Below are 20,335 nucleotides of genomic sequence, written 5' to 3' on the forward strand. Positions count from 1 at the left end.
TGAAATAGTCAAGTCACAACTAGAATCAGAAAAGTCCAAGAAAATAACAGTTTGTCTTTCAAGACACAAAGGTTACATACGACAACCTGTTTGGGGAGGAAGAAGAGAGAAGGAGGCTAAGATAGTTCTTCCATTTACACCACTCAGAGCAGCACATATGCTTTCACGTACATTAAACTTCCCTGCATGCAGGGTTCTTCACTGATGGAATCATAGCAGTCAGAACTGTGGTGAGATCACCAAGTACAGAAAATGCACAGGCACCAGGACTGCAAAAAAAAGCCAGATCCTAAATAGAAATGCAGTGCAAACCCAGAGCTCCACATGCTTTTAGGAGCTGTGTCTTAAGTTAAAATTAGCAGGATGTGAGCTCCAATTAAGCAATTATGAAATATATGTGGAAGTACGTTGTACGTGATGGAGCCAGATTATTTCTGATATTTTAAAGTTCAAAGAATTGCCCTTGAGGAAACCAAAGCTACGAAGAAGATAGTGCAAAGATGAGCATATCTTTGTTAGTTATATAGTAGTTACAATACTGAAGTAACAACTTAATACACAAGAGTTAATATTTATGTGTGGTGTCTGAGCACAGACAGGGTGGACAGTCTGATCCAGGCGTTCACATTATCAATAAGAGTTCTGCTGTCTTCCCTGACACTCCATTCAGCTTAGCATCATGCTGTATGGGTACACGTAGGTGAATCATCTGCAGCACCTGAACAGGATGTGTGGAAAGGCTTGGTGAATCAGCGATCCAGTATCAAGGCAAGAGGACATTATTTTCCTGGAGAGATCACTTTTTTTTATGAGAGTTTCTAAACGCAGGTCATTTACAAAACCCATTTTATCTCTTCCTACAGTGGAGGGTATTAGGCCGGCTTTTTGTCCAAACTTCAAATGTAATGGTTGTTTTTAGAACATTAAAACTGTCCTCCTGTTTCCCAATTGCCTAATGTATTATTCTTTTTTTTTTTCTGCTAAGACCACATAGCTGCAGCTGTGCACATCTAGACCATTGCAACATTCCTGCAACCTCAGCAGTAATGACAAAATGAAAGAGATGAAACAGCCACTGGGTAAAACCTAAAAACCTGTTTGAAACTGCAAGGACTCCATGGCATGAAAAGCTTTATTTATTCTAGGATACCTTATTCCCTTTACTACAAAAAACCAAAATCCTGGGTCACAGTTTGAAGTTCATGCTCCTCCTCCAGTCGCGTACATAGCTTCATAGTGGATAAATACGAACTTGTTACATTTCAGCCTAAGGTTGTTACTTTTTTTTTTTAGTTTTTCAATGGTAGTTTGACCACAGATCACAAAAGTACCTTGTAAGAGGTGAGGATGAAGAGGCTGGTGAGCAGTAAGAACAGCTGTCATCTCATCATGATCGGAAGGATGTATGTACTCATAAATGCTATTACCAGTAAGTTCCACCTGTGAAGAGACATGTAACACATGAAGCAGTGCAGCTGTTTGGTTTTTTTCCGTATCCCAAAAGTGCTCTTAAGTAACGTGCATACGCTGCATCTGGGTAACTATACACCATTTTTAAAACATTAAGTTGAATGTATCAAAACCGTGTTCCAAATTATACCCATTAAACTGAACTAATTCTTTCTTCAGCAGTAACTAATATTATAGAGGCTTTTGTGGGAATTTCTGGTGATGATCCAGATACAGAAAAGCTGCTACTAGAGAAAGCTGTCAAATTAAGTGAGCAGCTAGTAGGGAGCTACTAGAGCAGCTGTAGAAATGTTAGATTGCCACAATCTATGAACTGTATTAATGTCTCTCAAGAAGACAGATATAAAAAAAAAAAATAATGTTTATACAGGTTCCCAGAAACTATCACCTGCATTCAGCTGGCAGATGAGCCTTCAGAGCGAAACCTCTAGACTTACACATTTCCTTTGTGTGTTTTCAAAGATGGCCTACCACACTCAATGCACAGTAGTGCAAAGTGTTAAGAACAGTAGCCAATGAATTCAAAAGGCAGACTTCTGTAGATTTTCATGCGCACTGGATTGAGCCTTCACTGCTTTAAGTAAACAGGCACAGTAAAAACTAGATCTATCTTAAATATCTGTGTATTCCCTCTTCTCATTTGAACTTTGCTTGCTCAGGAATGTTTCTGTCTTTCCCACTGTTGTACCCATAATAACTGTTGCAAAAAAAAAAAAAAAAAGAATGGCATGCATCATATGTCCTTTTTGCTAACTATTTGCCACGTATAAAACTCACCAACAAAAGTCTCCAGATAGATGCAGTAATTGATTTAAGGAGTGAACCAATACTTTGAGCCTGTGTTTTAAATTAGTGTCAGGCTGCCCAATTGTTCTGTGTGGCCTGATGTGCCTTGGGCCCCCAAGATCAGAGACAGCTGAGAGGTGAAGTAATTTAACCTATTCTTCTGAGCCAATCCTACTGATTTGCTAAGATGTGTGAGTTGCCTTTTCTTTGGAATAAATGAAGTTGTCTACCCCACAAAGCAATCTTTTTCCGAAAATGTTTCTCATCATTCCATTTTCTGCATTATTCATGGAATGTCTCTTCCCAAGACTATGCAAACTAACTTTTTTTCAAGACATCTATTCCCCACTGCTTCTTTCCAACAACCACTCCCTGCAAAAACAAAAACACCAACACTGGTTTGATATTCTAACCAGCATAAAATTTCACTGAATAAGGAAAAAAAGAGAGAAAGAGAGAAAGAGAGAGGAAGGAAGGAAGGAAGGAAGGAAGGAAGGAAGGAAGGAAGGAAGGAAGGAAGGAAGGAAGGAAGGAAGGAAGGAAGGAAGGAAGGAGAAAAAAGGAAAGGAGAGATGGAGAGAGAAAAAAGAAAGATAAAGAAATAAAGACAGAGAGAAAGAGGTGAAGAAAAAGAGAGAAAGAGAGGAATAAAAGAAAGGGAAAGGACAAAAGGGGGAGAGGGAGAGGAAAGGATTTTATCTACATTTCTTCATTTATATAAGTTTCTCAGTTCTCCTTAAAAAGCACTGGCTGTTCCTTTTCAGGACTGTAGCAGGTGGGAACCTGTTATAGTAACACCCCATATTCAGGCTTTAGTGGCGGGGGAGGAAGGAGAACATACAGTCTCACTGGAGTCATGCTTCTCAATGCTTACGTTTGTTTTTAATTACACGGGGGAAAAAAAATATTGTAAATGTCCGTAGCTATCTCCATAAATAACATAATCACCTACAGACATATAAAACTGCTTTAAAAAAAAAAATCTCTTCACTCCATGGTGTTGGGCATTTCGTTGGAACACAAAAAAAATTATCATTGCAAAAATGCACAGCTGTGGTCAGTGTTCATACGAAAAGGAGAATCACTTATGACCCTCATCTTATTATTTTATCTTTGGCTAATAGTGATTTTGCTGAAGGGCATGTTTTGCCTTTGGAATTAAAACAATTGTATCAGTGAATACAGCTTCCAAAAAAGAATCCTTCATGGGTGGCTATGTGCAAACAATCTCTTCCTTCAATATAAAGATTTTCTTACAAAAGCAACCCAAACCAAGTTGACTACTAACATCAACTGTAGACTTCCAAAAGATCTTGTTGCATCTCGGTAGAGTATAATCATAACCATATCAACATGCACAACTCTCTTACAAAGTATAACTCATTGGTATCTCTCGCTTTTCCAAAAGTCACTACCTGTTTCAAAATGACTACTCAGAGAAATATACATTTGCTGACAGGATTCACAGGACTGGACCCAAGGTCACAATTTTATTGTATCCCAGGGCTTATATCTAAAATGCAAAACTGAAGTGCTTTGTCAAACTAATGACTAGCTTTTCTCGTTATACACATAGGAATATTTTCTGCTCTGATGTATGCATTTGCAACCACAGCAAAATCAGCAGGAGGCGAACATACAACACTGAAACCAAAATTGACTGTAAAAATGCAAGTAGAAACATAAAGCCGTCAGCAAAGAGATGGAGGCTATGTAAGAGTCAAATAACCAAAATATGTATACATAATTTTGAAACTGACCACAGTCTCCTGCTACGCATAGTGCATGCATGCTATTTTAAAGCCTACAATGAAACACTGGAAACTTAAAAAAATAAATTATATGGTTCAATTCATAAACCTTCTAAAATCCCATGCCTCAGGCTTATTAAGCCAGCTTCCTCGATGCAGCTTTTTAATATCTGTAAATACCTGCTTACTACCAAATATCACTGTTTCCTACTAAGAGGGTTTTTATGTGTAACTCAGCTGCACATTTTTTTCCTGCCAAGAAACAATTCATAATAAACACAGAGGACTAAGTAGATGGATTCTAGAGCAAATAATTACATATTTTGCCTTTCATATACTTATTTGATGAAAGTGAAATAAACTCTTGGAACAGTTTAGATATTTGTGGTTAAACATTTCAAGACTTATCAAAAGTCAAAGATAAGCTTGGGTCCCTCATGGACCCAGAAAATGGCTGGAATAAGCTCCAGACTTTCAAAATTAAAAAAAAATATGTATCTTTCACCATTGTTTCCTAAGAGGATTTTCCTCTCCACTCTGTGTCGTTGGACTCTAAGGGGAAAAAATATTTGGGGAATTTGAACCTATTTGTTATCCATGGAAAAAAAGAGGCAAAGAATTGGCTCTCTCAGCTAGTACAAGTCAGTTCAACACTGGTCTGAGGCCAGCTGAAATTAGATGGAGGAGGAGGTCCTACCCATCACTATTTACAATATTTACTGTTAAGAGTTGAGAGCAAAGGCAAAATCCAAAGCCACAAATTGACAGGTCCACAAATGAAGACGCAGCCTTTTCAGAAATATTGTTTCTGATTCTCTGATGCTGCTGACAGAAGTGAGTGAAGTAGTGCTGAAACTCAATGTTGGTTTTAAATTTTAAACTAGCTTAACTACACCAGCCAGTGAAGGGTTATTCAGAAGCTCTAATTTCTTTCTGCTGAAGTTAAATTCAAGAACAACTAGAAGATAAAGGCTACTGTAGCAAGTCTCCCAAGAATATCCTGCAAAATATTTTTACATGGACTTTTATTTAGTTTAAATATATACTTTTAAACAAATTGCACTTTAACTGGAAATTGATGTGTGGACTAGTTAATTGACAAATTATTTAATAAAAAGGCCTTTCTGTGCACACCCTAAAAGATTTTCTACAATCATCATCACTCTGGTCTCAGCTTGTATTGGCTGCAGCTCTATAAGAGCACTTGTTGAAAATATAGTGTGGGATTATGACCTAGTGAGGGAGACTTGCAGAACTTGCTTCTACAAACCAATCTCATTCTTGTTGATGTCAGTGGCAAAACTCCCAGTGATTTCCAGAGAAGCAGGAACAAGAACTCATTTAGAGCCCTGGGAAGCTTACAGGAATATCCTAGCATTAATGTATTAATGTCCTAGTACATAGCAGTAGCCTAGTATTAACGCTAGTACTACTTAAAGCAAAATTGTCTCTTCAAAAATAAAACATTGAGAAATAGCAAGAACAGATTAGATGATAAAACAGTATGAGGAAAGAGTGAAAAGATCATTGCCTTGTTTAGCTTGGGGTTTGTATTTATAAATAAATTTTAAAAAGTGCACTGTGAAACTGATGGAACACTTTGAGTTTTAGGAGTCTAAAACATGCCCTTAAATTTCACATCCCTCTCTCCTCTCCAATGTACAGCTTTCTGGGGAGTTCAAGGATACAGTCCATTCATTTACAAATCTCTGCTAAAGTGAAGTATTTGTGATTTTGCTGATTAAACTGAGTTCAATAAGCAATATGACCAAATCCTCTAGTTTTCCTCAGCACCTCTTGCACTAAGGGTTTATAGATATTTACATGTGCAATGCACATGGAATTCAGTCTGTGCAGAGGGCCGTAAGGGCATGAGGGCTAAATATGACTAAAGCCTGTATGACGCTTTCAGTTCCCTCTCCTTGAACACGGCCAAGTCTATTTAGTGCCCTACTGATCCAGTTCTTTAATTTCACCAGATGACTGGATGATACTCAGACCTACAAGAATTGATGACTTGATATTCCTCAAAAAGAAAGAAAAGAAAGAAAAGAAAGAAACAATTTCTAGACAAAACCTGGAAGATCAGTTAGCACTTATCAAACAGCAAGCAGCACAGGACAATGAGACTCTACTTCAGCACAGACAGATGGGAACACTCGGTGCTTTGGAATAATTGTACTGACTAAATGAATCTATTTAAGCAGTCAGCAGCATGGTGGATCTTTTCAAAAGTTAGGGCGAGAAAAACTTTCAATAATGCTGTTGATTCAGAGTAGAAAATATGGCCATTATCTAGGAAAGTTTATTCTAAAACAAAGTAATATTTAAAGTAATTTGAACAAGCATTAAATGTTATAAAACAAATAATACTATACTGTAACAGACTCAGTTGAACAAACTGGTTGAACTAAGAATGTTCCCTGGACACATTTTTAAAAGTTGTCAGGAAAAAAGTATCCACACAGAATACTGATTCTCAAAATTACTTTTTCTAAAAGAGATTACAAAAACAGGGATTGTAGTTGCCTTTGGATTTAGAAGTGATGTTTATGAGATTATATACTTGCCTTTTCTAGCTATTTAGACTTCTATTTTTTCTCACGGCTACTAATTCTAATATCACTATTATAAACACACATCCAAAGAACTTCACAGTTTTTCAATCAAAAATATTAGTTACTAAAAAAGTTAAAGTACACGTTATCTCCACATTTTAGCCCCTTCTCTGTTTGTTGGAATAGCCATGGGGCATATTCCACAGACATTTTCAGAACATCCTGTGCTCTCTCACCCTCATCTCCTCATTTTTCTTCCCTCTGCTAGTCTTTATTTCACTGTATTTAACTCTCAGAAGTGTTCGAGCTGCAACTGGTTCTGAAGAAACAGTTCTGTTTCTTGCAAGTCTCATCCAGGGCCCAGTGAAATTAATTAGGAGTTTTTCTATTGGATTTGAGCAAGCTTTACGTCAGGTGCCGCCAATGAATTTGTGTAATACATTTACACACAAAGATATGGAAGCTTGCACTCTGCAATAAATTCAGGCTATTTGCCCTTGTGCCTGTCCCAAGAAGGCAAAAAATTAGAAATGTCCTTCTAAGAAAAAAAAGAACACAACAATAAAAAAAACCTTATACTTCTTGTGCAGAACAGTAGTAAACTGAATTTTATGAGTTCTATCACAACCATATAAAACGCTTTACTGAAAAGACCACTGAGCTGGAAAAACTCAGGAAAAACTACCCTGAATTCCATGTGAACACTCATAAATCTGCCCTCCTTTTCTTTTTTTCCTAAAGCACATTTACCATAAAACTCATGCTCCACGTCAGATTTCCTCTCTATTTCATAGCAAGTCTCAATATCTTACACAATCTAAAACATATAGACTTGAATTCTAAACTTTATTTCAGACGTATAGCGTTACCACACAGGCAATAGGTTTGGGTTTCAAGCTCTGTATATACCTGCAATTTGCAATACCATATTATTTATTACCCTTCTTAAAGGTAATGAGGAGTAAAATACAATGAACAAGAAAAGATATAAAGACAGTCATGATGTGGCTGTAAGTAACGGGAACTTGAATATTTAAGTAAGGCCATTTGTCAGAGAACAAAGTCGAAGCTTCAAATACCCCTAAACACAATGACACTATATACATGGCAAGGTACTAATGTTGCATTCCAAATCCAGCATCTGTATTTAACAGATAGACAGAATAAATCACTCATACCTGAGATAAGCCAAGATGTACAGACGCTGTTTCTGAGATGTACATTATTTTGCCATCTGATGCTACCACGAAAACAAAGCCATCCAAAGTCTGAAAAGGAGAAATATGTAGGGTAAAAAGCAAGCACTCTGTTTAAACCATTTACAGTAAAAAAATTTTTAAGTCTTTTGGAGGAAGATTGCTATCCAACTTCAACAGCAGCAAACAGAAGCAAAATTGAAGCAACAGAAACCTTTATCTGATGCTGCCCCAAAAGCTCTATGACACACGCAGACATTGTGAAAACCAATTCATTCCACCTACAGATGCTAGCTTTACTGCTTCACTTTAAGTTAACATTCTCCTGTTGATTCTGGTTATTTTAGTACTTAGTACAAATCCTGTGCTATGTAGTACTTAAGGGAAAGTCTAGTACTATGCAAGCCATTTTTTATGGTATAATTGGCAGACACAGCTTACCGCTACTTGCAATATATTTAATGGTACCGTAAGCAATGCTTTAAATTTCTTTGACTATATTTTTAACGTCTTTCTGAACAGAGGGCTGTCTGCTCTGTAGCTATGCAAACTTAGGAAAAGAAAGTAGAATAAACCAGCATTCAAAACTTTATCAGTCTTGAAGAGAGATATTTATGCTCATTATGTGTATCCTTACAGTTTGTGTATCTTGACTAATGGTAATATGTAATGCAAACTTGAGGTCCAATCCTACAAATTCTTATTGATGGGATATTGACTGGAAGGTAAATATTACTTGTGTGAGTAAAAACTAAAGTTCAATTTAGTCATATATCATTCATATGAGAAAAAAAACACAATGCAAACAGTACAGGTTAGCCAAAATTGGCCATGATTTGGACATACAAACTTTCAGTTTGGGGCACCTTGATTCTTCAGTGCACAGTTTGAGGCATTTTTTCAAAAGTGTCTGATGTTCTCAGTCAAAAAGTATTCGTGATCTCTAACCAGTTTAGGAAGCCTTCGTCAGCACATACATATGAACGTTATTGGAAAATATATGTGGAATAGAAAAAACATTTTTACAGTCCACAGATAAAACAAACGTCTATTTTAATTCATCTTTTAAGCTACTGAACCAGGAGAGAAGCAATAAAATCCTGTATGCTTCATGTTCTTACAGCGCTGCCCCAATAAGAAAAATATTCCACATTATTCTCTGGCCTACTAACGATTCTACAGCATGTAATTGAAAACAGATTACGCTTTGCCTTTACTTTTATTCTTTTTTGGAACATAAATTAAATTTTGTAGAAGTATTTAAATGGGAAATAAATTATTGCATCCTTAGCCATAACTTTGCTTTTAAACACTGTCATCTTGCAATTGCTCTGCCCAGTATCATAACTAAAACCGTGTCAATGCTTCCATTACTGCATTACATGGTGCAGTAGGTCTCTAAATTTCCTATACAGAAAAGCATATTGAAGCTGAAGGTTCACATGTAAGGTTTGAGTCTAAGAACCCTTGAAAAAAGTTTACAGTAAATGTGGGTTTATTAAATTGTTAAGCATTCATCATTCAGAAATAACTGAACTGTAAAACGAGTATTACAAGTGAATAGCATATAATATTACTCAAGTTCATTTAATGCCAGACAAAATGTGAAATGGCAAACAGGGAGGAGAAGTAAGTGTAAGAACAGTTATTTTTATGCTATAACTAGATAGGTATTTTCTAGGTAGCACAGTGATTCTGAAATCAGCCGACAGGACACCAGCTACTCCAAACGGAATTTTCAAGGCTAGAAATGCCTCCACATGAGATAACATTGAGCCTTATCAATTCCAGTTTACCACACGCGGTCAGTAGCGGAGGCTTCAAACCACTCTACCCGGCAGCGTGCTCTCTGCGGGGCTGCAGGGAGGAATAAATAAAGAACTCTGCGCGTCGCACGGCTTGCCCGGCCGGCCCACCCCACCGCCGCTTCACCTCCCGCCGCCTACCTGAGGAGGGGGCTGCGCACGGCACTCCGGCCGCCGCCAACGGCCGAAGGCGCGAGGCGGGCGTTAATGGCCGGGGCGCGAGGCGGGCGTTGGGGCCAACGGCCGGGGGCTGCCGGGCCCGAAGGCCGCCGGCTGGCGGGGAGGAAGGTGGGCGAGCCCTCCTGGCGACTGGGCGGGGGGAAGCGGCCACAGACAAACCCCCTACCCGCCCCCCCCGCTCCCCGACCAGGGTTTCTCTGGAGGTTTTTATCCCCAGCCAGAGCGAACAGTTAAAACAGCTCGAGCTCTGTGACCAGGAATTAACCTCCCACAATAAAAACGGCCGTTAAATGATTACGGTTTACTAGGTCTTTAAAATCGGGGGAGAAAAACCCTTGCTGTATTAAGTTTTCATATAAAAAAAAAATAGAGCTAAAGGTAATTTTTTTTTCCTCTTTCCACGCACGCCCCGGCTACGACTTCCTAAGCTCCCCTGCGCAGGGGGTAGGGGGCAATTCAGAGGAATTCCAGAGCAGATCGACGGGATTGGGAACAACGTTATTTCCAGGTGCTAACGTCCATGGGAGACCTAACTCAGGTGCTCACCCACCCCCCCCACCCCCGCGGCGGGAACCCCGCATTCCCTTACAGGTTTCCCCTCCCGAGCCACCGTCGGAGAACGGCGGTCCCCGGTGCCCGGCGCCCCTCCAGCCTAAACGCTCTCCCCCACCCCTCCCTCGCTGCTGGCCGCGGGCTGCTTGCGGGACATCCCCAGCAGCTCTGATGATCGCATTTACGGCTGAGAGACACTTTGCATGCACGGAGAGCCGGTTAGTGCCATGGTAAGCTGGCGGAGGGGGGGTGTGGGGGGGGAGGGAATAATAATAATAGAATTTGTTGGTGTCTTGGTTTTTCTCCCCTCCCGGCCGGTGTAAGGCTGGGGAGTAAAAGCAAGGTTTCATCAAGGCTCCTCTGGTGGTGCGGGGAAAAGAAGGAGGAGGAGAGGTAGGAGGTTGCTCACATCGCAACACCGGGCTTGCGATGCGCAGCGCGTACGAGGGGAGGAAGGCGTCCACTACCTGAAGCAAATGGGATCCGAGCTCCTTGGCCACGTTATCGAAGGGCCCTATCCTGCTCGGCTGTCCCCAGGCGTCGCCCAGACCTGCAAGAGAACCAAGGCGCTGGTTAGAGCGGGAAGCGGAGCTGGGCCCACCCTGCCTCCCTGGCGGGACGCGCTGCCGGCAACCCGCCCGCTCTCCCCCCTCCTCTCGCGGGGAGAGGACCAGTCCGCGACGCGGGGTCTCAGGAGGTGGGAAAGGCCGAGTCCCTTTTACACACACGCGTAGGAAAGGAATTGTTCTTTTTCTGGAGGTCCTGGACGGGGCACACCCCGCGGACCCGCTTTCTCCCTCACCGGAGAGGCGCCCGCCGCGCCGGCCCCACTGACCCGACAGGCCCGACCCGTCCCCGCCGCTCCGCCATAGCCTCCCAGCGGGCTGGGGGGGGCCCGTGTGCCCGGCACTGCCTTGGTAACGCCGAAAGGTTATTGATGGAGCTGTGTTGTGGCGGTGCTTGGGGCAGGGGGGCTGGTGAGGGGTTTGTTTGTTTGCTTGCTTTTTTGTTTGTTTTTCATTTCCTCCATGCAAAGAAGGCGTGCAGCAGCTCCCCGGTAGAGCTGAGACCACTACCCGTGCCAGCCGAAGATCTCAGGCTCCTGTCGGCACCTGATGGCAGGCTCTGCAGCGTGCCATTGCCCGCAGGAGCGGAGAGATGGAGGGCAAGATGGAGGGACGGGACTCCATCGGTTTAATGCCTCCTTTTTTGGAGAGAGAAGAAGGCTTAAGCCCTCGGGGCTACAGGACAGCGTCTGAGAGGCCGCGGAGCCCTAAAAGCGTTCCGCCCGTGCTTCCCTGCAGCCGAGAGGCGCTGCGGAAAGGCCGGTGGCGGGCGAAAGGCGGGCGTGTCCGCTCGGTGCTGCCAGCCCGACGGTGCTGGCGGCCGGGGCGCGGCGAAGCGGACTTCACAAGCGCCCTGGCTCGGCGCCGCCGGCGGCATCGGGCGTCCCGTCTGTAGCGTTTCGCGTGGGCGCACACGCGTGCGATGGATGCACAGCCCTGCGCCCTTCAGCGTCGCTGCAAACTGATGTGCAGCCATGAAAACCGAGCGCCGCGTTTTCCTCCGGTGCCCTCTCACCGACCAGGTGGTTTCAAAGAAACCTCCCCCCGCAAGCTTGCAGGGGCAAAGGCCGCTGCAGCGGGAGCCCCGCTCGGCTCCATTACGGGAGGGAGAAGTTGGCATCCAGACGGAAAGCCTTGCCCTAAGCTCCAGCTCTGGAGCGTGTTTCTAAACGCCTCGCCTGAAGCCCTCCCGGATCCGCGCATCCTTTGGCCGGGTGTCCGCGGGTGGCCCTGGTCTAGAAACGATGGGAGCTTTTCTCCCCGCTCTTGGAGTGTTCCTTGGCGCGGACAGGGTCTCCCACTGGAGGAACGGGGGACGGTGGAGAGGACGCGGTGCCTCGCCCCGCGTTTCGTCTTCTCCCAGTGCCCCGGTGTCAGCGGAGCCTGGCCCCACGCCCTGCTCTCGCCGGGCAAGCACAAAGGAGCCTCCGGCTCCCATCGCCCCGCGGGGTACTCCGGGGACCTTGGCTGGCCCTGACTCCTCTTTTCCACCGTCGCAGCACCCAAGGTCAGTCCTAAGAAGAGGCGTCTCTCTCCCCACCCCGTGTCAGTCGCTCCGGCTGCCCCAGCGGGTCTCTCCAAACCGCAGGGGCATGATGTGCGGCTGCGCTTTCTTGTGGGCAGGGGAAGGACATCTTCCCTTCGCTGGGGAATCGTTTGGCCACGCATTGGCATAATTTGCTTTGAAGAGCCAAACAAAAAGTCGCGTTTTTCTACGGCCGTTTCCCAATTCTCAGTTGAGGAAGGCTCCTAAACTTCCAGGGACCCGTCAAAACGTTCTTTTTCCTGAAACGCTGCTTCCCCTGGGGCAGAAAGTTTGAGGGTCTCAGAGACATCCTGAGGTCTCTTTCCCGAGACGGTAACAAAAGCAAACGACGGAATCAGCCCTGGTGCTGCGCGGCTTGCCCTAATTTCGGTTTACTAATTGCAAATCTCGAACCATAGGATTGTAACCCTACAAAGGGGGTTACGCATAACTGTCCTGAAACGAGCCCTAACTTTCCGAAGAACGAAGCAGATTTACTCTTTGATCCACTCACGAAGAAGACCCAAGAACGAACCCGTACGTGGCAATCTGCTCCGTCCTGTCCATCACGGCTAGCCAGGTACGGTTTCACAGAATCCCAAAAATCTCCACTATGTTTGAGGTTCTTTCCTAACCTGGGCTAAACAAAAGTCGGTTCTGCATATTTGTTCTCTTTGAAATTGTAAATTGGATTTGCAATTGCGAACTCGCATCAAATGTAAACGCGTTTGGTGGATCAGCCTGGCATTCGTCTAAGCTTATTTTAAAGCCGATGATTTTATCATTTAATCCACCAGCAGATCGCTTTAAAGGTGGAAGCGAAACGAATAAAACCTTACGTTCAGATAAAGGACTGACGCCCATTAACTTGTCTTCCAAGAGATTTGCAAACGCGCAGCCCACGTCCTGTAAACATATGGATGCAATAGACTCAAGCCGAGCTGCTCCTGCCCAGCCAGTAAATAACGCACATTTTCACTCACTGGACTGGAGCGAGGCCAAAAGAGCTGCCGATACGAAGCGATCGTTTCCTACATCGCTCAAACTCGCGGCGGGAGTTTGCCGGGGTGGCCCCGGCCAGGAAAAGGTCTCCGGCGGGGAGGGCTGCCGGGTCTCCGATACGCTGCCGGTGTGGCCGGTGCCGTGTCGGACGGCTCATTTCGAAGGAAACGTTTAAAAAAAACCCATGCCCCATCGCAGCACGGATTACCTGCGACCCTGGCACAAAGAGTGATTTCCCTGCGAGCGAGCGAGCAGCTGGCACATCCTTCCCGCAAATGCTGGGGACACCCGTGTGGGTGACCTGTCCCCCTCTGCCGTGCTAGAGGGTAGGGGATCGCCTACAGCCAGCGCCTTAGGGCGACTCCGGGCGCTGCCGGTAGCATAAAGCCCGGAGACCCCGAGCAGGGCTCAGCGTCAGAGCCCGCCCCGGCGGGCAGGAGCTGGTATGGCGAAGCGCTGCCTGCGGGGAGGGTAAGTCTCCAGCCCCAGGCGCAACCTCCTCTTTCCTGGCATCCCGCCGTCGGCAAACATGGATGAGATGAACCCCTCTCCTTGTTTGCCCTCCATTTACAGGTGTCTGTAACGACCTCTGGTCCCGTCCCGACCGGGACCGTGCTGGGAGGGCAGGACGGGCACAGAGGGATGCTTCTCAGGCAACGCTCAGGCGGAAATAACCGGCCCTAATCGCAGTGGTGCCCGCCGACACCTCCTCGGGCACCGGGCGGCCGGTTCGGCTCCAACACGGCGTCCCAGGGACAGAGAGGGGGTTTTGCGCAGGCACCCCACGGTACATGCTGTTTTACCGCTGAAAGAAGTGGGGGTTCTCGTACGAACGCGTCCCCCCTCCCTTCGGCAAACCCGGGCACGATTTTTCTCCCACCGTCTTTTGACATCTCTGGCTGTTTTTCAAAGTACCTCAACATTCACTTTGTACCATTTCCCAGTTTCCAGGGAGGGGGGAAGGAGTTAAAGTGTAATAAGATCTAGAAATATTTGGGAACAGCTCCCACCTTTGCTCTCCAAATATATAAATTCGTACACACACACACACACACACACATTTGAAAGCCCGGTAGCTTTTCTGCTCGGGATTCTGCTAAAAGAATTACTTAGCGATGTATTATGTTAAGTATCGGGTTGCCCTGTAACTTGGAGTATTTCCTTTGTGTCTACTGTATTGTTCCCCGGCTTCCCCGGAGCGCACGGTCCCCCCGCGTTATTCAATAGCCATCCTTCACAGGCAACCTGGGTCAACTACAAGCGCCGGGATTTTCAGCGCCGCCTCTCCTGGGGGGATTTTTCCCCAGCGCCGTTGTGCCTCCCTCGGCCGGGAGAGCAACGGGGAAATTACCGGGGGGAGACGGCGAGCTGCCAGCCCTGGCACCCGCCGGCGACGGGTCGGAGGCGGCCGCTGCCCTCCGTCCAGCTTTGGCTCCCTCGTTTAGGCTAGGCCCAGGGTTGGACGGGGAGGGGGTGGCCTGTCAGCCCGTGAGACCGCGGGGCTCTGGGCGAGGGGCAGAGCTGACAGCTCGCCCTAAGCCCCGTCTGCAGCAGGGGGGACAGGTATCTCAGCCCCAACAGCACAGAGGACCGCACCGCTTGACAGGCGGGTCCGAGGGGCCGGGCCGGGTCTGGAGCCAACAGGGAGACCCCGGTACCGGCGGGGGTAACCTCCGCTCGGCGGGGGAAGCTCCCCTGCCGGGGTCGCTGTGAGAAGGAGCAGGGCTGCGTTAGCTTAACTTCGGCGGGGATGTACCAGCCCTCCCGCCGCCTCTCTGCGGGCTTCAGCGTCACCGGCCGGAAAGGCGTCCGAGGGCTGGGCGATGGGAGCGACGGACGTAAAGATCAAGACTTTAGTTTAAAAAAAAAAAAAGAAAGAAAGAAAACGGAAAAAAGGCCAAGTCACAGAGAAAAAAAAAAAAAAAACACAAACGCCTTTCAGGGTAGCCGTACAAACCCAAACCCGTCTGTTCCCGGCGAGCCAGAAACACCAGATCGTGCTAGAAGGCCCGAAAGCGGGCGCACGACAAACAGCGAGATCCCGGGCAGAGCCACAGCTCCCACGGCAGTGACCCCCTCCCGCCCTCCAGCCCTCCCTCCCCGCCGGGCGGGAGAGGCCGCAGCGACCCCGCCGCCACCGCCGCCCGGCCCCGCACCGAGCGGCTGCCGGCCCCCGCCGCATGGGAACGGCCGCACAGCTCCGCGGAAGCCCTAATGGCACTTTTGTTTTAGTAAGACTAAATTTACTAAGACTATAATGCCACTATTAGCGGTTAGTACAATAGAGGCACGGTTTCGAAGGGGGATTACTCACGCCGCCGGCTCGGGCTTTATTTATTTAATTCATTAATGAACCTCTTCCGAGAGCGTATGAAAATTAGATGAAATAGCTGCAATTCGCCTTTGTTTTCTTAAAATATACATTCACCGCCAGGTTTAAATAGGGACCGAAAACTCTGTATGCTCCTCGTAATTTCTATTGTCTGTGTCTCGGAATGAGGAACAGGTCTAAGATCTACCGCTGAGCTGCTTTATTCAGATTATTTTGTACAGCCCACAGTCAGGTCACTTATTAATTAGCTCGTTCCCATCCGATTTAAACTTCCGTAAATGTGCGGTTTTGCAGTCAGTTTTGGAAACTGTGTCGGGGATGGGGGTGGGGAGAGAGCCACAATTTAACCAGTCTGACATAACCGGGGGGCAGAGAATCGCTGTTTTTAAATGCGATTTATTCTCACGTCTCTTTCTTTCATTTGCTCATTTTTAGGAAAAGAAAATAAATAATACTGACAGTCAAGACAGAAGAAGTCCCGTGGTGTATTTTTGTTCTACAGTAATAAATGCCTTGGCAAAAAATCAAAACACAAGAGAAGACAATCTCACAGAGCGGGAGCGCGGGGGAGGCTGTAGGTTGCTGTCTCCTAGACTTTAATTCATGAATCTGAAGGTCAGAGCGAAACCGCACGGCAAAATCTGTGATATCGGAGCACGAAATTGTGCCTTTCCGGGCTTGCACTCTGAGAGGAGAAAGGAGCTGGAATATAAATCTCCTTTCACTCTCAATTCTTTGAGCTTGATCGGGCGCCTCCGCGGGGGGATCAGTGAATTCAGTCCAAAACGTGCATCTTCGGTAAAACCTTGGCCAGGGTGAGCAGGGGGAGACGTGTCTGAACCCCCTTATAAGCCCTGTCGTAGCGCTGGGACCAGACACCTCGATGAGGGTCTCAAAGTTTGCCTCAACTATTTGTCAGCTCGCTCTGGAAATAAAGCGGGTGGGGGAAGCCATCCACCGGAGTTTTTAAAAACACAGCCCGCTCTCTCCCTCTTCGCCTGCAGTCTAGACACAGCTGGAAGCCACTTTTATAGCTGGACAACATTTCTGATCAGGATTTCTGGCTGCAGCTACCCCGGGCCTACCAGGCACGCCGGAGGCGTCTCAGGCCTGTCCCCCCCCGAGCCACCCCGGGCTGAAAGAAATAAAAACTCCCTTGAGCCTTTACGGGGGTGATGCCTCGGTGCCAGCCACGGCAGCCGGGCGGCCCGGGGAGCTGGACCTGCGGCGGGAGCCGCTGCGGGAGGCGACTCCCGGGGGAACGCGGGCGATGCGGCTACCACCGCGTCGGGAGCAGAGGCCGGCGAGTGGCGAGGCGGCCTGTTACGTGCCCACCTTTATTTCAAGCCCCGGGACCTCGGATGTGCGTCCCCCCTACACATAGGGTCCAGTATGCTCCAAGGGTCGCGTTTCACAGGTTTTGCTGCCCCCAGAATTTAAGATGCCGTGCCGGGCAGCCCTCTCGGGCTGTTGGCTTTCCCCCCCGCCTTCCCCCTTCCCAGTAAAGCTAACTGGAAACCACCAGCGCAGGAGGTGGGGGAGGACGAGGACTCCCCCTCACCTCCTTCCACAGGCAAATCCCGAGGGAAAGAGAAGTTAGGGTAATGCGGGACCGTGTGCCCCTGGGCAGTCCCCCGCACCGCCCGGCATCAAATGCCCCACTGCAGCCGGCGGGGGAGCGGGCACTGCCCGCAGCCGCCTGTCTGCGGCTCCCCCCTCTACCCTCCACCCTCCCAGGTACTAAATGCACGGCTCAGGACCGGAGGAGGTTGTTCTCCCGGCCTGTCATCCCTGGACGCAAAGCTTTGGTTTTAAATGTATTTCCATCCGTACTTAAGACGATGAAAGATCAGGAATTCGCTGTATGCATTTAAACGTTGCTCTTAATAAGCAGAGTGTGCGGAAGCGCACGCCCGGTCTGTTTAAGGAAGACAGACACATAAAACACACCCGAGCTGTGGGTATAAACCTGCTCTCGGGGTCGTCTGGCGGCTCTTGAGGATCAGCAGGGCTGGAAAAGCAGGGACACGTTCAAGCAGCATCTAGAAACGTGCCACTTTTCTTCCCTCCTAAATGAAAGCCATTCGGGGGCATGTTCCCCAGCAAGGGCCGGCGAGCCGCCCCCCCCGAAATTACGACGCGCTATTTCTCATCGGGAAATTTCCCGAATGGGAATAATGGCTGGGAATTGCAGCGGAGCAGCGCCTCGCTTCCCCTTGCTCCGCTAACGGCGTGCTTCGGGAGCGCTCGCTGAAGGAGCCCTGGCTTTCCGTAGCACTGCTAGTACTTGCTCTCGAAATTACTGAATTAGATGGCCATAACGGTAAGCTTTTCTCGGTTTGGGAGTGGGGGTTTCTCCACCCCCCACCCTCCCCATCTTATATATAAATATATATTTATTTATTTTTTTTAATTTACAGGCTTTCAATAAACGTCCTTAGAAACTGGGACGGAGAGCAGACTTTCCACTCCGGAATTTGCTAATTCCTTCACACACGCACGCACACCGGTCCGAAGAGGCACAAACAAATGACAAAGGGGGGAGCTGGGCTTTATTTAGCCACCCGCAGACACTAACCCGCGTTTCATTTCACGCCTCCCATCAGCTCGGCGGCGGCACGGAAAGGACGGGCGGCCGACGGTTCCCCCACGGCTGCCGGCCGGCTGCCTCCCCTCGCCCAAAGCGGCCCCAGCCCCGCGTCCTTTCGACGCTCGGGGGGTGTCGGTGCCAGGCCGGCCGAGGCGGTGTTTTTTACTAAACCCCGGAGGAAGCAGAGAGCGGGTGTACGGCGTCGTCACTGCGTGTCTCCGGGAAGAGCTGCAGGAGCCTCCCCGCACTCGCCGCCCCGCACGTCCCCGTCTCCGCACGGCCCAGGCCGGGGAGGGGGCAGCGGGGTCCCGGCCCCGCCTGGGGCCAGGTTGGGCTGCTGGCCCCCTCCCCGCACGGACTGACCCCCTCCCCGCTCTCCCCGGCCCCAGGAGAAAGCGGAGGGCCTCGCTGTGAAGCCGCCGCGACTTATTTCCCAGCCTGCTTCCCTACCTCCAGAAAACTCCAACCAAAACAAAACAACAATAACACCCACACTATTCCCCCACTCCAACCCCGCCGTGCCTGGGCATCGACAGGAGCGCCGTGCCGAGGGGCCTCCCCCGGGGGCCGGAGCGGCTGCCTCCCGGGGCCGCAGAAGCCCGGCACGGCGGAGATGAACGGAGCCCGCTCTCTTCGGGACGTTCCCGAGCAGACGGAGCTGAACCGGCAGCAAAGGAGGAGCGGGGGATTAACCGGACGGCTCTGCCCCTCCGCCGCCGCCGGCCGGGCTGCCCGCCCCCCGCTCCGCCGCCAGCCCCCGGCCGGGATCGCCGCGCAGCCCCGCACCCCCGGGCGCGGATCCCGGAGCGGGGGCGGGGGGGTCGTTTTCCTACGCGCGGCCGCGGTGAGCTGTTTTCGGGTTTAGGCCTCACAGGACGAGAGCTGCCACTTGCAGCCCGCTCTCCGCACGCCACCCCCGCGGCAAAGCCCTGGGCGTCGGGCAGCTTCCCAGGCAAGCGGCTCATTTCCACCCCCGGCGGCTTTTCCCTCGCTCACCACCCGGGGTTGGGACCCCTGCAAACACCCCCCCTTTCCTCCCAGGACGTAGAGGTGATGCGGGCTTGTCTTGGGGTATCTCCCCCCTGCCCCCCGCCCCCCCCAGCAATCTTTCGGGACGCAGTGCTGACCCATCCCTCCTGTGCGGACCGGGCGGGGGGCGGACGACCCCTTCCGGGGAGCCCCGAAGTGGTTACCTTCGGGGAAGACGGCTCGCATTTTCAGGTAACTGGTGGTGAGGCGGATGATGGACGCCTTGTCCAGCTGGGAGGTGATGGCCGAGGGCAGGGGCAGGAGTTTGGCCAGTTCGTAGAATTCTCCATTTTCTTTTTCCCGTCTAGTCTTTGCTGCGTTCTTGGATTTTTCCTTCATCGCGACTACTGCAAGGCGAAGATGACACTGGCATATTAGACCCGATTCTTCCGAATTGCAGGGGGCATGGATTTCGGCTTCAGAGTTAGTATTTTCGTTTAAGGAAGGGAGGGAGGGAATTCACCCAAATCAAATAATTAAAAAAAAAAAAAAAAAAAAAAGAAAAAAGAGGGAGGAAAAAAAGGGGAAAAGGGGAGGGAAAAAAAAAAGCCAAACCAACCAAACAAAAACAACACCAAGAGAAATGGTGCGAGGAGGGGGGAGGCGATCTCTGAGCCACAACCACGACAGGCAAGCCGCTCGGGAGAAGGCAGTTCTGCTCTGACCCTGCAATATCTAGCGCTTCGAAACCGAGACCGAAAGACCTACACGAACCGCGGTCCTCTGCCTGCAGCTGGAAATCGGATCTTCTCCTCAACGGGGAGCAAAGCGCTGGGTTCCCTTCACTGAAGGATTTCTTCTACTCAATCCTTCCCCGTCCAAAAATAATAACAAAAAAAATTTATTAAAAATAGAGCGTCCACGCAAGAAATCATTGGGCTAAGCAGGCTGAACCACTTTTGGACATTTTGTCTCTTAAAAAAAAAAAAAAAAAAGAAAAAAAAAAAAGGAAAGGAAAGACCGCGCTGTTCGTTTAACGAAGTGCAAAATGAT

The 20,335-nt window shown here is 48.4% G+C and overlaps 1 protein-coding gene and 1 long non-coding RNA gene across 3 annotated transcripts in view; one reads left to right on the forward strand and one right to left on the reverse strand.

Annotated features, from left to right (window-relative positions):
• SIM2 (SIM bHLH transcription factor 2) overlaps window positions 1-19,683 on the reverse strand; it is a 61,053-nt gene extending 41,370 nt beyond the window's left edge. For both annotated transcript variants that reach the window (XM_054205066.1, XM_054205151.1), the window contains exons 1-4: window positions 19,507-19,683; window positions 10,766-10,848; window positions 7,744-7,833; window positions 1,332-1,440 (exon numbers count right to left, since the gene is read on the reverse strand). In XM_054205066.1, the coding sequence (XP_054061041.1) occupies window positions 1,332-1,440; window positions 7,744-7,833; window positions 10,766-10,848; window positions 19,507-19,681 (457 nt within the window). In that variant the 5' untranslated portion in view covers window positions 19,682-19,683. The remainder of the gene's footprint in view (window positions 1-1,331; window positions 1,441-7,743; window positions 7,834-10,765; window positions 10,849-19,506) is intronic.
• LOC128911974 (uncharacterized) lies at window positions 19,192-19,914 on the forward strand. The gene is made up of 2 exons (XR_008467359.1): window positions 19,192-19,534; window positions 19,651-19,914. It is a non-coding gene; the product is annotated as an uncharacterized LOC128911974 (long non-coding RNA).
• The last annotated feature ends 421 nt before the right edge of the window (window positions 19,915-20,335 follow it).

The sequence above is a fragment of the Rissa tridactyla genome, chromosome 1 (assembly GCF_028500815.1).
Source record: "Rissa tridactyla isolate bRisTri1 chromosome 1, bRisTri1.patW.cur.20221130, whole genome shotgun sequence".
Lineage (NCBI taxonomy): Eukaryota > Metazoa > Chordata > Aves > Charadriiformes > Laridae > Rissa > Rissa tridactyla.